This window comes from Haemaphysalis longicornis, unplaced genomic scaffold (assembly GCF_048455015.1).
Source record: "Haemaphysalis longicornis isolate Haplotype H1 unplaced genomic scaffold, Haemaphysalis longicornis Haplotype H1 scaffold_2, whole genome shotgun sequence".
In the NCBI taxonomy this organism is placed as follows: Eukaryota; Metazoa; Arthropoda; class Arachnida; order Ixodida; family Ixodidae; genus Haemaphysalis; species Haemaphysalis longicornis.
The window spans coordinates 284,264,236-284,281,345 of NW_027526295.1; the positions used below are offsets into that span (position 1 = coordinate 284,264,236).

Sequence of the window (17,110 nt, forward strand, 5' to 3'; positions counted from 1 at the left end):
TCTCTCTCTGTTGACACGGTGCCTCCCCTTCTCTGGAATCCTTTAGAACTTGTTGTTAAGCGAGTTGGTGCATCTCGGTTAATGAGCACGGGATTTGTGCGAAAAAAAACCAACACACACAGAAAGGACGGGACAAGCGCAAACTTTCAGCTAACTTTTATTCGACAGAGCACACAAATATATGTACACTTGTCATCAGGTCGCTCATGCGCACTTCCTACAACCATAGCAACCTGTAAAAGGAGCTCAAACACTTCCCTACAGACACATGTCAAGATATACAAGCTCTTGTTTATGAACGAACACTGATGTGTCACTCACGCACTCTCTTCCCTTCTTTCTTATATGATATGCCTCTAAAATTTCCCTTGCCTTCGTGTCGCTGCACCTGCGCAGAACCTTAACTTCTTTTAGTAGCGGTACGCAGGCCAGACAGTGAGCGGGCAAGTGGGCATTGTCTTGTTTTGGACAGAGAGGTCATGTTCACGCAAACAGTCGTTGATGCAGCGTCCAGTTTTCCCTGAGTATACTTTTCCACATTTCAAAGGTATATCATACACTTCACCAACTTTGCAGTCCACATAGACGTTGGCGTGTTTCTTGCCGCACCCTTTACGCTTATTCTTTTCTTTTGTGATGCGTGAACACATGCCCGCAAGTTTCACCTGGGCTTAGAATACCACCTTAATTCCGTAGTTGTTAGCGACCTTTTTAAGGTTGTGGGAAGTTCTGTGGACATAAGGCACTACCTCAGGCTTGCTGGCTCTCTGCTGCTCCTCTGTCATATTTGCTCTTTCTCTGACCTTAAGCTTCTTCAGTAAGGTATCAGCTACAGCAGGGGAAACCCGCCGCCATGAAGCAAGATAGCTGTCTCGGCTTATGTCTCGCGCTTGTCCCGTTCTTTCTGCGTGTGTTATTGCTTCTTTCGCTCAAAGCCCGTGTTTATTCATCTGGAATCCTTGGTGGTCGCGGAGTCAGCGCACCATCACACGCCCAAACACTCACGCGCCGAGCCCCGCATGAGGGTTCCGCCGCGCCTTTTCCTCGCGCGGGGCTGCTCATGCTGAACCTGCGCGCGCTCTTTCACCTCTGGTACACTATCATTTGTTCCCCACCGCTCGGCGCTCGCGCTGTCTACTATCGTTCGTTTCCTGCATCTTTGTACGCATTCGTTTCCTGTTCGTTTGTACGCATCTCAGGTAGCTTCAGGGTATTTTGAGGTTTCAAAGTACGCTCACGGGTTCCCTGCGGACGACCATCCAAGTTCAAGCGCAGTAAGACACGTCATTGCGGTCTGAAATGTACACTTTGTAATCCGCGTGTTTTTGGCCCCGCTCAAAATCAGATATGCACCTGCGTACGCAGGCAGAAAACAAGACGAGATAACGGCGTAATGTTGCAAAGCCATCGAACCTCCGGTGCTGCATCATTCAAACTACAGCTGAAAGGTTATTGGGACGCTATTTGTGTGCCTTGGGCGCAAATTAATTGACTGTGAAACAGTCGCTACCCGCCATACCAGCTGTAAACACTGCAAGGAAAGCCTACAACTCACCTATCCTGCTTCCGAACTCTAACGGTTGTTAAATGAACTATCCATATCTTCTGGATCCCTTTCTGTCACCCCTCCACCCTCTTTTTTTTCGAAGAAAACAAACATTCTCTAACTTATACGTTTGAGAAATTCGCCACTGGCACTGCCGGGATCTTCTGCCTACACCACTGCATCAGCGCGAGGATAGTTGGACATTTTTGCAACTCGCAATTTTCTCTTTTTCACTAGTTCTCTCTTCCACTCCATTTCCCATTTGTTCAAAAAATGCTTCAGAAAAGCATATTTCGTTTTTTTCTGAACAAACCTAGGTGTTGCTTGCTGTCGATGTATGCCGCGCTTTCTAGAAGTCTTCCAAAGAGCCGTACAACAAAACAGGACGACGTGCAGGCACTGTTCCTGCTTTTTGAAATAGCGGTTTATTCAATTAAAAGCGGTCTGGCACGGGTTGTTTGAGCGGGTCCTCCCCCGAACGAACTGGTGTATGTGCACAAACCCCATTGCGATCACCATGAACTGGCCCATGAATTGCAGGTTCCAAGAACTGGCCCAGTTATTGACTCTACTGAGAACGACCAGCATTAATTTGTTTATTTTCTCTTACCCTCCCTCCCCATTCCTTTCCCCCATCGTGACCAGTGGTCATCCTTTTCTATTAAAGGTTGTCTCTCTCTCTTTCGCTTTTATGCAGAAATGCATTATAGTCGGGGGTTGTCGTGCGTCCCTTGGCCGGCGTGCGCAGCGCGTCTGATGATGATTGTGGCATGATGCCCCTAGGGATTGGCCAACCAAACAATCCATCACGAGATAGCTTCGCGTTCAACCACCATCGTCATCTTCCCGTAGGGAAACCGCTGAAGAAGAAGAAGGAGAAGAAGACAAAGCTGCGAAGAGGAGGGGTGCGTGAGTTTTGGCTACCGTTATCCTCCTCGGCCGGCGCATCTTCCCGATCTGAACCCGGTCGAAGAGCGGCTCATCGCGCCTCGACTCCCCTTCATGAGCATCAGGCGGCTGACTCGAGGCAACGGGCAGTTTGGAATCAAGGGACAGGCGGTGAACGTGCCCATCGACGTATCGAAGGTTGTGCGGTGCCTTCCTCGCATGGTACCCGAGGACGTTGCGTTCGACGTCCGCATTTCTGCATCCTCACAATCCCCCTCGGGGAGGTGCGGGGGAATTTTTTTGAACTAGTTAAGGGCGCTTCCGTCCCCAAGCCCTTTTCAGGGGCATCTTTCAATGCTTAGATTCGGCCATAGAATTTTTAACACGGAGCAGACATCGATGATCCCCCGCATTGCACAAATATTGCAAAAGTCGGCAGCATTTATGAGTCCACTTCTGATTTTTGTTAGAGGGAATATTACGGTGAAAGTACGGGAGCCCGCTACGCACAAAACACCAAGATGTGCGCTCAAGTGCACCCCGGCTGCAAAACTTCCGCAAGCCCCATAACCGCTCCGCCCTAATGCAAGCGAACGCAAGCTCGACGGTGTCGGTAAGCTTGATGACGGCATGGCTTGTGGCTGTTGTGGATAATGTAGACTGACTTGGCATTGCACTAGCATTACGCTTTGCAAATCATAGATGAAATTTGTGAGCGGTTAATTTAATGTCTTGTAAAGGTATCTAAGGGGACTTTCCCGCCTGTTGGAACCACCAGCTACTGTTTTGCTCGGGGCGATAAGAATTATACAATAGCCATTACACAGCGTCCTGGCAACAGAGCCGCAGAGGTCCAAGTACGCAGTTCAAACACAAACGGAGGGCTCTCCACATTGCTTTTCGTCATAAACATGTTTCCTCCCCCCCCCCCCCTCTCTCTCTCTCTCTCTCTCTCTCTCTCTCTCCAGGCAGTCCAAGAGAAGGGAAACGTAAGAGAATGTAGCCATACAGCTGCATTCCCAGGAATCAATACAAGCAGATAAGTATACGCGAGATGTCAACGACCTAATAAAAAACAGTTGAACTGGTACTTCAAACGTTGCAGCGATTACAAGAATGATTTAAAAACTGTCGGGGCATCGGGCTTTCTGCTACGGTGTGAGAATGAGTCAGCATAGTAATCTCGCCAAGTTAAGTCACCTAGTTCCGCGTTGCTGGGAGGATGATGTCACGCCACGCAATAACTCGATTTTTTTCATAACTAAGATTCATTGCAACAGACCATCGGGAAAAGCCAGATTCACAGAGACATAACTTTAAAAGGAACTTATATAAATACGTCTTCACTACTTTACACAAATGCATCGCTTCCAAGGCCTTTTATTTTGAAGACCAATGTCGTTGTGGACATCCAAAATACTCGTATAAGCAGTGAATTGACGCTTAATAATCTAGTGATACAGCGATGAGGAGAATTAGCTCAATTATGAGTTATTTTCCTGCGAAGCAAAGAGGGGAGCGAGTAGTTCTCAAAGAAACTAAAATTCTGCGAGCATTCGGTATACCATCAGAGTGTTTGGCCCGCGTCTTGGCGCTTTCCTAACGAGAATGTGCAAATACAGCGCAAAACATTGAGGTACAACATGAGAAAGAAGGTTAGTGTCATACGAAACAATTAAAAGAGGATAAACTTCAATAGTCATGCAAGGAAACGCAATGAGGTGACGATCCAAGGAAGGAAGGAAGGCAGGATGTTGAAGGGAAGCAGAAAAGTTAACATTGTGGATAAAAAAGCTACAATAAACTTGATTGCATGAAATTTTGGCTGAGAAATGAGCAAAGCAGTCCACCTCTCCAACAGATAATAAACACCACGGTAACTACGAGTAACAGGGACTTCTTAGCAGGAAAAGCCAAACTACGAGGTAGGCACAAATATATTTAGCCCCTTTGTCTAACGTCGACAATGGTTGAAAGGCAAAGCTTTCTTGCGTGCGATGAGCAAATGGCGAAGTGCCAAAGTCAAAGTTGCTGCAATAAAAGTCAGAGCGTCAACGATCAAAGTGAAAACCGCCTTAGAGTCAAAGTCCAAGCGGCAGCGATCCAAGAGCAAACTGCCTGCGAGCCAAAATTCAAGCTCAAACGACAGAAAACGAATCCCCAAAGGGAAAGCTGAGCGCCCCCCCCCCTCCCCTCCACCCATCGCGTCGCCTTTAGACCATCTTCTTCGTCCAAATTCGAACTGCCAAATTCCAAACCCAAAGACCGCTTCAAAGTAGCCGAAGTCCAAAGTCAACGGCCGCGTGACGAACCAAAAGGAAATTCTGAGAGACCCGTATGCTTTGATGGCGCAGTCGGATAGACGTCGGTTTCAGTAAGTGTGGGACCAACGTTCAATTCCGACGACAGGAAGCGTGATCCTTCTTCTTCTTCTTCTTCTTCTTCTTCTTCTTCTTCTTCTTCTTCTTCTTCTTCTTCTTCATCCTCCTCCTCCTCCTCCTCATCATCATCATCATCATCTTCTTCTTCTTCATCTTCTTCTTCTTCTTGTGCCCTCTCATTGTGTAAAGTTGTTTTTACTGCAGTGCGTTTTGATTACAACACCGCCATCAGTGAGACCACGAAAGCTTCGCTGGCAAAAATTGCCAGACATTTCTGGCTCAGCGGGAACCAGTAAGCGACTATTCCTCCTCCTCCTCCTCCTCCTTTAGCTCGAGCTGACTAGTGAGAGGCAGTGCAAAGAAAAGTTCCAGATTGAACGACGCCAGTAGCAGCTTCTGTACGTATACGAGTAGCCATACTTTCTCTTAATTGCGAACACGTCTACCATGGGTTCGAATTTGAGCACGCAGAATAAAGAAACGAGACGTTGTATTTATACCACCATCACGGCACGTATAGGACTAAAATATAGATGCTGGAATTAATTTAGTATTGCACAGGCAGGCCGCGACTGCATGAGCAAGGTTGGAACTGTTGAGCCGCTTCTGCGTTGACCAAACTGCGGCATGGGATTGTAATGTTTACGAACATAATAACAGTGGTAGTGACGACGATATCCTACCCGCAAACGAGTATTCAATGGATAGGTTATGCGGGCTCAGATTTTTGCAACGCATGACTAATTCACACGTACCCGATTTCCGCTCTCATATTTTCTTCAAGAAGGGACATTCATCCCTGTCTTTTCACTACTTTTCTTTGCAAAGTATGTGCAGTTCGTACATTTCTAATGGGTACTCTTCTTTTTGCGAATAAGCATAAATAGTCAGCGCATGCTCCGACTAAAGCCTCCACGTTGCCCTGAATATATATTTCCACAGCTGGCTAACAAGACAGCCAGACATTACAGTAACGGGCGTGTGGTTCAACCCTGGTTTGTAGACACGTACTAAAGGGCTTCCTGGTGGGGACGACATACTGCGAATAAACTCGAACGCATGTCGTAGATTGATCCGTTAGCGAATTTATTGCTATATGTACCACTTTTACGACTATCCACCGCTGTAACGTTTTATGCTCTCGCCGCTGCTTGTGACACACTCTAAGCGTACAAGTGCCCTTGGAATTCTCGCTTACCCTATCGACGCATAAAACGGCGGTCGATGCAAACTTAACTGCCAGGCTTTAAACAAGGAGCCATAAAAACCGGCGCGCGTGCGCAGTGCGAGTAGTTCGCTACCCCCTTACATTCTCACGCGACGCGAAAAACGCACACTTTAAAGCCGGCAGCGCACTGAAAACTTTCGTCGCCGTCTGGAGAAACGGCTCTCGCTGAAGGGCAGCCTTGGAATTCGTATATCTCCGATTCGAGATGAAAGTAGTAAAACAAATTCCAAGCATGTCCGCCTTATTTCGCCGAAGGAAACGACGAAAATATGTCGGTAATAAGTCCATAAACTTTGTTGTGACGAATACTAGATGGAATTATGGAATTATGCAGACCCTGCAGCTTTATCCCTCGCATCTGTGGAGCGGCCTTTCCAGAGCGCATATTCGGGATGAGTTCACCCCATTTGGAAACGCGCAACGGCGTCTCGGCCATTTAGGGTTAGCGCGCTAGCGTTTACATACGTACGGAACCTTCTTATAGACGATAGTCTTTCTTGGGCTACTTAAACCCAGAAATTTTGGTCTGTCTATATGACTGTCTGTCTGTCTGTCTGTCTGTCTCTCTGTAACTCGATTCAGCCACCCGGCCAAAGTAAAACAAGGCCTGCGCAATAGTCTTATATAATCACGGCTAAATCTACCCGGCTAAGTCCGGTGTAATCTTCATACTTGTCAACATTGTTGAAGAAGAACAAGACATTACGCAAATATAAGACAACAAATCAATACAGAAGTGATATTTGCAGTGTTCCTTTATAGAAAATCACACATGCTTGATTTTTGAGAAATTAAATACGTCATCAACTATGGAAAAAGAATTCACTCCGCCGTCGCCTGCTGTCGCCCGCGCCACTACAGCTTCTGGCGCCATTTTAAGAAATCAACCGGCAACAGTTACGCAAGCTTCCACTAGATAGGTTTCACGTTCTGCTTGCAACGCACGTGGAGTAGGGAAACGCGGTTCTATAAACGTTGGAGTAGGGCGCCGCGATTAACGCTCGTCTTCACCGTACGGCAGCGTTCGCATGGAGACACCCGGTTTGGAGCAGTGGAACGCGGGAAATTTAAAATGATTTAAGCAAGCATTTGGTGTATTTACCTTGGGAGGAGCGCGATGCAAGAGGAACAACATAAGAGGTGAGCGGGAAAGCGAAGGGAGGCATTTACTTGGCAAAAGTCGATAAAGACTATCGTCTTTCGTCGACATTTGCAACGAAAGGAGCAGATGCGCGTCTCAGCAGCGCTAGAATAAAATATGATTGCGTCAGCAGCACCGCTAGTCGTTAACTAGACGTTCCTAAGCTGTTTGCTCTTCGTATATTCTAGACTGTTACCGGTCTCGTTCACGAACTGCGCTCTTGATTCACTGAGCATATTCGAGACGCCAACGTGTCCACGTTCATCAGATCACTTTTCCTTTTTATCATCATCTGGCCCCAATCCTATCTTCGCACTTTGGGGAAAGCTAAATGCCTAAAAAATAAACGTCAACAGTTACGCCTGAAAAACGGACATCACATGTTTTAAATCTCAAATATTGTGTTGTTTGTATTTTTTTTGGCATAAGGCCTGGTATGCAAACATGTGAATGCGAATCACAAAACTTACTCACATGTTATGATTTGTATTAAACACTAAAAACCACCTGTACTCGACCTTTATGAAATGTTTTTAAGTCTGCGTAATACTAGGTATCACTCTGCGTTTTTCAACCAAACAAAAGTTTTAATGCATTGGTTAAACCGAATTTCTTTCCGAAAAATTCAGGGGAGCTTGCATTCACGCGCAAGGTTTGAATGACGAAGCTGTTGTAGGTGAGTATTGTCGGGCACATAGTTAAGTTTCACTATCATCGTTTATTTGCCTAGTTGCGGTGTTAGTAATCGTCGTCGCATGCATCGAAGATGTCGTCGCCTTCTTCGCGGCGAGTGGTGGATGCAAAGTCATCCTCAACATTAAAGACTTCTACCAGCTCTCCGACATCGACTCGAGGCAGCGGTGGCGGGATCTGGAATTCGTCCCGGGAAGGAATGGCACACTCGTCGCCATGTCTCCATTTATCCATAAGGGCTTCTAGAGAATGCGGCCGCCGCGGTGACCTCTCCCAATCGGGGTGTCTTTTCATGTTAGCATTAGAGCTGGAGAGAGAGAGAGAGAGAAATAACTTTTATTTGTCCAGTTTGTGGAGGAGAGCTAGACCTCCACCCTAGGCGTCGGCCAGGAGCCCTTGAGTTTTTTTTTTTTTTGTCTACATGCGCGGTAGCGCTTGACGACAGCACTGGGGTGTTTTATTTTTCTTTTTGCTAAATCCACTAAGCGCATACGAACGCGCGGCATTCTCTTGGTTTTTTTTTTGTTCCTTCAACGGTGAACTTACGGCCAGTAACAACAGCTCCGCAGTTAAAAATCTGGGACATACAAACAAAGTCACGGTCATAAATAAAGACCGTATTTTAGGCAAATGCCGATTTCGTTCAGTGCGCTCCTATCGCCCCATTTTGATAAATGAGCATAAACTAGAGGTTAATAAAGGCTTTTAGGTGTTTTTATAGTACCTAAAAATGCCTATTTTGGAGTTTATGCCTACGTGTTTGTAAATGCCCATGTTAACGCCCATTTTCAACATCGGCGCCTATATTAACACTATGTAGACTCAAGTTTCGCTTTCAGGTGCACTTTTAGATTGTTATTGACGTTACCGGGCAACATTGACTGTTCAACCTAGTCCTCTAGTTCAACCAACTCCCGGAAAATAACCGCTAGAAGCAGTAAAATGCCACGCTCATTGTCAGTAAGAAAAGGTACAGTTTTGAATTGGAACATCCGGAGATGGTGATAGTTTGCTATAGTGCGAAGTAAAGTTTGACATCCACCTCAATGCAGCCATACAGCTAGAAAGGAAAGCTATACAGCTTTCCCAGAAACGTCGCAGTTGAAGAAAAATTCGTCCTGGTTCAGTATTCGAACCCGGGACCACCGCTTAACCGGAGCAGTCGCTCTACCAACTATGCTAACCAGGAGGTTAGTCGTTTGTAGCGCGAGAGCGAATTCATCAACAACTCGAAGTGATAAACAGGTGTTAATTGACCAGATTTAGGGGAAATCACCAAGGTGGAATAAGTTTGTGCGAAGGAAAGTTTGACATCCACCCAATGCAGCCATACGGCTACAAAGTAAAGCTATACAGCTTTCTCCGAAACTTTCCAGTTGAAAAATTCGTCCTCCGCTTACGCGGTGGTCCCGGGTTCGAATCCTGGACCAGGACAAATTTTTCTCCAGCTGCAAAGTTTCTGATAAAGCTGTATAGCTTTCCTTTGTAGCCGTATGGCTGTATTCAGGTGGATGTCAAACGTTCCTTCGCAGAAACGTACTCCACCTTGGCGATTTCCCCTTAATCTGGTCAATTAACACAATTTTGCTATTGTTCACACAGTTTTTACTGATATTTTTAGGCTACGTTCCGTTTGCTCTCCAAACAGATTTATTCAAACATGTGCAGTCGCATCTCGTTTCTAAAAGAATACTCAACTCCAACTCAATTTTCAACGCAATGGTTAAGCAACGAATGCGTCTTTCTTAGCATATTATTCCTATATTGAAGAGCCAACTAATCACTGCGCAGTTGCATTTCCGCTCCGCTTAAAATTCACACGTCCGACGGGTTTAAGACACCTTTTTCCGTGAAAAAACTTGTTCGGCTGCCAAAGACCTTTTGACAAAGGCGCTTCAAATGTGTAAAAGGGTATTTAGAAGTATTGGGAAGTCTTCCCTGAGCAATTCGAATGATAGTATTGTATATGAGAAACTTGCTAAAGTTGTATCTAACAATCCTCAAGTAAGAGCACGTAAGTTTCTTGATAAATCGTTGCCTCTCTTGTGTTTATTATGTGTGTCTGTTTTTGTAGTGTCGTATTGAAGATGCGTCAGGCAGACATAAAGTAGCGGTGTTTCTAATGAGTGTTCCCGGCTCTCAAGTATTCTTTTTTATGCCTGTTTCATTGTATGACATAAAAATTCTGCGGTTGCAAAAGGGAATAGTCTGAAACATCGGCAATATTCCGTATTTGGCATCAACACAAAATGAGTTCCCAAAATATTACATTATCAAATAGTAAAGATTTCGTATTTTAAGTGCATTTTTTCTGCACTACACACACTAAAAAGCGGTTTAGTATCACCCTCATCCCCAACAGCTAGGGATACTGGTTCACGCACGCGCAGCACAGAACAATGGGTAGTGCCGTGATTTCGCACTAATTATAAATATCAGGCTCTACACTTCAACATTCCCATGGATCGGTGACGACCACATCATCTGCTGTCGGAATCTGGGTTCCATCAACGCGCACCACAATTTCGGCCAGGTTAAGCCACAAAACAACGCCGACGACCTCAGAACTTGCTGCCTTGCGCTCCGCTTTCCAGTACATTATTGGGCGAGAACCTTCTGTGTGGGTGATTTTCACAGATTCACGGGCGGCGCTTCAACAACTGGCATCATTTCCGCTCGAACAACTGGCCCACGAAATAAACACCCTGCATACACAAGCTGCCAGCTCGCTTCATGAGGTAGTGTTACAGTGGCTACCTGGACATTGTGGGGTGAATCGGAATGTGGTGGCCGACAAAACAGCTTGCGCGGCCCACACCCAATCTTAGGTCATCATCCCGATTCCTATCTCTCGACGTGACGCCGCGTCACTTGCGTACTCCGTGGCGCGGCAGTCACAACTCTCCACATGGACGGACGGGACAAAAAAATTTCGGCCACTATACAGAATCGATCCCGCCTGCACTTTTCGAATTCCGTGTGGCCTGGGAAAGCGCGACGAAGGATTCGTTCACCGCATTCGCCTCAACGTCGCTTTTACCAGCCACTACTTGCACAAGACACGCCAAGTTGCCTCCCCTCACTGTCAAGTATGCAGTGTCCGTGAGGACATGGAACATGTTCTGTGTGTGTGTCCCCGTTATGACACACCGCGGGTAACCTTGAAGACAACTTTGGGACTGCGTGCTGATGCACCATTGAAGCTTTGCGACGTCATTGGTACACGGCACTCAACTGCCGCGGCAACACGGAGTACACGGGCTTTGGTGTCATTTCTCCGTGACTCCGGCCTGAACGAAACTCTGTGAATGTGGGCCTTAACTTCACTTCTGTTTGTGCGCTGTGTGCGTGATCCTGCATTTGTCAGTTTGTGTGCTTATTTGCTTTCTTAGTGTCTGTATGAGTTTTTGTGTCTTCGTTTCCCTTCACTTTCGCACATCATGTTCATGTAGAGTAGCAAGCCAAGCTCGCTGCCAGGCTGACTTCTTCATTCATTAAAGGCATTCCTCCATCTCCTCCCACCCTTCTAAACGAACACGGACACACAGGTTACTTTTCCCGCAAACAGTTGCGGCAATACTTCGTAAACTTGTAGTTTCCATCACTATTACAATCATTGCTGGTGTTTTCTTTTTATGTACTGCTGTTGTTTCATGTCTTCCAGTGTGTAGAGCTGCTTTTTTGTGTTTATTTGTACCAATTGTGAATTTTGAAACCGTAATTGTTGTATAACTTTTCAAGTTCAGCTTATTGTGCTGTATAACTACGTACTAAGGATGTACTCCTTCATTTGCTTTCATTACGAGTGATTTTTTTTTCTTGATCAGTGCCAAGTGAGGGTTTCCGGGCCATGGTCCAGCTGTCTTCAGCAGTTTTTAGCCCGGATGATCTTCCAGTTTTTTCTGTAGAAAATAAAGATTCTCTTATCTTATCTTATCTTGTCTTATATTATCTTATCTTATCTTACCTTATATTATCTTATCTTATCGTATCTTACCTTACCTTATATTTGACGCTCGAGCAAGTGACATTTAACATGAATGGAATCTGTGTGCTTGTTGAATTAAGCCAATTGATTGCTATTAGTACAGTACTTTTATGAGACAATTGAACGACTGTTTATCTTTTGGAGCCTTTGTGCCATCATAAACAATACCATTTTTGTTTTGCTGTAGTAGTTACAGGTGGCGCACGTCTTTGTTAGAAATCATTTGCATTTTTGTAAAATTTTATAGTTGAATGCCTAAAATGTTGTTTTACCTGCCTATTTCTGGCGCCTAAAACGGGCTTATTTAATGCCTAATAACCCGGCCTCTATTCATAAAAGGACGCTGCTATATGTAACAAAACCTTTCTGGCCAAGTAAAATAGCTGTGCGGCAATTACTAATCCGAACAAAAACTCCACTGCAATGCAAGCTTCATGCAGCCATGAAACGTTTTTGCTGCAGAGGCAGACTAAAAAAAACTTGCCTAAAAGCGGATTTTAGCATAAACGAGCGACGAATATAAATGCTTTATTTAGGATAAGCAAAAAAATCGAAATTGTGTAAGCTGTTATTCTGAAATTTTTTTGCAAAGAAATTAGTGTAAGGCTACCTACGCTTTATCACAGAGATATGTACTACGGTTCCACTACCGCTTACCCGAAATACCCAGTGCAGAAGAAATATGCAACTGGTCCGTGGGCAGTCTCTCCAGATTTCTCTCGTTGTTGATGCAACTGCATCGTGCGTTTGCTCTCACCTTTGGCTCACTAGGAAAGTACTCAATGCAGCCATATCTGCGTATACTAATGAGGCGACGACGGATGAGAACCCGCCCGTCGGATCCCTGTAGAATAATAACGAAAACGCAGCTACTGGCGTTTTTCTTCTTACGACGCATGTATCCTGCACACTGCCCCGCGATTTCGGCTTCCGTGCGTTTGACACCAGCTTGCGTCGAAACCTCGTCAGCGCAAGCGCGCGTGTCTCCGCAGAGCTTTCCACCTTCCCCTCTGTCGACCGCGAGCGGAATTCGTCGGTGCAGCGCTCACAAATCCGAGTGGCGACTGCCGTCCCGGGGCGACTGTAGCCTCGTCTCGGGTGCACGGAGCAGTTCGCCCCGAGCGCACTTTGCATTGAGTCGCAGCGCCCCACGAAAGCGAAAAAGCGCCCGCTGGCGCGGAGGAGAACGGTCCGACGAACGCGCGCGACAATTTGCCTATCAAGATTCACGGCGCGCGTGCCCGGCCTGTGCTCTCCCAAGGCTCCTGCTTTGCAGCCGAGACACGAAGCAATTTGGCGTGTCCCAGAGCGTGCTTCGCATGAGCACGACTCTTTTTATTTCCCCATTTCTGGCTGTCATGGCGAACTCGCCGCCGCCGCTCCATCGAGAGGAAACAGTGTTGACTTTCTGAAACTCCTCGTGAAGCCGCAGAGCGCCAAGTACGGGCGCTTTCTCCCTTCCCAGCTATGCCCTCGGCCGCCGAGAGAGCGTAATTTGTGGCGTTTGGTTGAGTGCGGTGGCGGAATTCTCTTGGCGGGGTATGGGCACCCTGGAGCAGAGAGAGAACGCTGTGGGCGCAGCACTTTTCCTAATAAAGCTGCCTGCAGTGCACGCTTTGGCATCGACGAAGGAGTGGCAATTTTTCGACTCGTTATCATCCACTGCCTGCACAGGGCTGGGCCAACAGTCTGAGGGGCCGAAGCTGAGACAAGGCGCAAAGAAAGACAGCCGTCATGAATTCATCGATTCCTCCTTGTCTTTTTCATTGCCTACAACTTGACTGGTCGGCTTCAATATACGCGACGGGCGCCTTGTTACTTGTACCGCTTAAACTATTCGTTCGCCTTGGCTTTTTCATGGCATTAACAGGAACCTATGAAAGCCCTTGGCTTTACTCGTGATAATCATGGCTGTTGTTATTTCGGTCGGGGCGACGACACTTGCGTAAATTAGATGCTACAAGCAGAGGTTATGATGAGCATTGCATTTTCACACTACAAATGACGCCCTGAACCACCGAGATATAGAAAATGGGCATTACTTATTGTGCGGCAAGCATCAGCGCAGCGTCCCAGTGTCACAACGTTGTGAAGAATGCAGACAGACGAGCGAATGCGCAATTTTCGTCCGTCGCAGTCAATAATGAGCACTCTTGTACACTGATGACCAGGAGTGAACGAAAAAATATGGCGCGATCAAAAGAGCGTTGCACAACGCTTCGGCTTCTACCAACCCGTACGTAACTAACTAGAAGCGCTAACCTTGCTCACGGGTTACCATTAGCAGACATTGGAGTGTAATGAAATAACGGGAGACGGGCGTCAAGCGGAACGCCGGTGCGTTAGAAGCAACAAAAACTAATTATGGTTCCTCGCCGATAATTACCGCCAGTTTTCTTTCCCCTCCAGTTTGTTAGAAAGCCATGCTTCGTCGCTGGCAGTGGTCAATACTTTCGTATTTATGAAACTAATCGTTGTAGAGTGGTCAACACACGTGACATGGCTCTCGATTACCCTTAATAGAATGTGAGTAATGCTATCTTGATCGACTTGACGCTTATGCGGAAGCGATGGGAAAGTGCCTCGTCCAGAAGCCATCGATGGCAGGACTAGTTCCGTGCGTCAGGGCGGCGGTGCACCTAATTCGCTTTTCTTGGGTGCCTTTGTCGAGAGACGGCCGGCCCTATATAAAAGGTCAGGCCGCTCAAAGGCGTAACCGACATTGTTGCGTAAACTTGACTTCGGCTCTTGCAGTGGCTGTGGTGTAAAATGGCGCGTGACGGAATAGCGTCTCACGAACTCGCCCTTCAACCCGCAGGTGTCGTGGATCCGGCGTCGCGACCTGCACGTGCTAACCGTGGGCCGGTTCACTTACACTTCGGACCAGCGGTTCCAGGCCATCCACATGGACAACTCGGATTCGTGGCTTCTCCAGATCCAGTACCCGCAAAAGAAAGACGCCGGCATGTACGAGTGCCAAGTCAGCACGCTGCCCAAGATCTCTCGGTTCATCGCCCTCAACGTCATCGGTGAGCCGGCCGACGATTTGGTGTTCGTCTTTCTTGGCACGCATTGTGGCGACATTGGCTGGGCGGCGGAAAATTTGGCGCCCCGTACGCGGAATCACATCACAAAGAGTAGACGAGTGGAAAGTCACGCCGAGTGCGGAACAAATTGGCTGGTCGGTTACAGGAACGTGGTGCCATTATTCAGCGTGTACGTTGCCTTTCTTGGTTCAGCCTTCTTTGAAATGAATTACCATAATTTCTGGTTATAATCATAATAAATTAACATGAATATTTATTGTATACAAAGTAGGTGATCACTACCGCATTTCAGCGGGTTACAAGACTGAGGATCATGATAATTATTCGTACACAATGAACTCCCAACATCTTTCCGGTAACGTTCCCGCAGCAAAAAAAAAAGAAAAGCTCTTCCACTACCGCGGTGATGAAAGACCAGCGAAGTTATATTTGTTAATAGCTATAGTGAGTTAATATACTGAGAAAACACGCATCACATACTTTTACATCTGGTTGCTTTTTGTTGTACGTCTTGTGTAGCCGCCTGCGTGTAGCAAATCTTTTGCTAAGGTAGTGAGCCGGAGCCGGCTGCCTAAACAGAATCTTGGAAGCCTCGATAAGCGTTCCTGTCGATAAGCATTCCTGTACATAAGCGACACATCAAGATTCCCGCAGTCTTCGTTCCAAGCGGTGCCGAGCTTCACAAACATGTTCATCTCATCGTAAGGCGCATTCTCGCACGCCAGAATGAAAAGCGGGGCTTTGCGAGGCAGCACGAAGAAGAAGCGGCTTACAAAATAAAAAAAAAAGGGAGGGAATAAAAGGACGCCAACAGTGTAGCTATCTGGCAACTGATGTAGATGAGCCGTCCGGCGAAACAAACAACGAGCTGGAGGACGCATTTGTATGAAGTCGACTCTTTTGTTCCACGCTGGCCTCCTTTGATTCCAACCAGCGGGTCACTGTTCGGCGGCGGAAAGAGGGGAAGAAAGAGAAAACAAGGCCTGATTGTGTTCTTTGCTGAATGTCATTACGGGGACGGCAGTGCGGGGCGCTCGGAACTCGCTGCTGCTTGCTTCTCGACCACCCACTGGATCAGCGACGCACCGCGCTACTACCTGATAGAATTGGAAATTCGTGACAGTGGCTTGGGGGCGAACGAGGCGGCCGCCGCCGACGCAGACGACGCGCCAGCGCGCGGCTCAGTGCGGCCGCTGTGCGACCGCCAGCAACGCCGTCCTCGTGACAAAGGTCCCCGAATGAAGTCCGTTCGGACAGGGTTCATCGTCCGAACAATACCTTATTTAGGCACCCTGTGTTGCACGAGGGATTAATGAAGCGGAATCCAATGCGGCAATGGCAGGGGATGAAAAACAAGCTCCGTAAAGGCCAGTGTCCTGCTTGATCATCTCAGGCAGGTTGCGGCAGCACTGTTTGCAACTGTGCCCGCTGATCGAGACGTATTTCGATGCTACACTCTCTCCGGAATAGAGCTAGCGACGGCGAGTTTTGGTATTGCCGCCGCGTCTAGTGCTTTTCTGCGCTTTCCCTAGGAACTCCCTCATACGTTGCATTTGTGTCCCATCAGTAGCATCCTTGCTCCTGCTGTTGTTCCTGCGAATAGCGAAACTGTTCATGGCCAGTTGTGTTACGCGGGAAGCACCAGGCGGTGTTTACAATTCACTGGTACCAGCTCACGTTCCTGGGCATACGTATTTAGTGAAATATATGTATATTGGGAGGAATAACCTGTTTGCATACGCATTCCGGTTAGAAAGGCTAAGCAAAAGTAGACAAATACCAGGTCTCCATGCGCATGTTATGAGTGTGTCTCCGCGTGTGCATGTGTGTGTGTGCACGCGTGGTTGCGTGTGGGCTTGAGAAAAAGAGAAAGAGTGAGTGAGTGAGTGAGTGAGTGAGTGAGTGAGTGAGTGAGTGAGTGAGTGAGTGAGTGAGTGAGTGAGTGAGTGAGTGAGTGAGTGAGTGAGTGAGTGAGTGAGAGCGCGTGCTTACTCTCTTGGATATGCTCGGGCTTATAATATAATACACCGACAAAGGCCCATTTCACAAACTCTCTTTATTTTCTTTATTTATTAAGTTAATAGTTAGTTAGTCTGACCGTTAGTTAATTAGTAAGTCATTCAGTCAGTCAGTCAGTCAGTCTGACAGATAGTAATGTAGTTAGTTATGAACAAAATACTAACAGCCTTTGAAACAAG

The 17,110-nt window shown here is 46.9% G+C and overlaps 1 protein-coding gene across 2 annotated transcripts in view; it reads left to right on the forward strand.

Annotated features, from left to right (window-relative positions):
* LOC144170771 (protein amalgam-like) overlaps positions 1-17,110 on the forward strand; it is a 409,698-nt gene that overhangs the window by 376,803 nt on the left and 15,785 nt on the right. For both annotated transcript variants that reach the window (XM_077700759.1, XM_077700760.1), the window contains exon 3: positions 14,684-14,894. In XM_077700759.1, the coding sequence (XP_077556885.1) occupies positions 14,684-14,894 (211 nt within the window). The remainder of the gene's footprint in view (positions 1-14,683; positions 14,895-17,110) is intronic.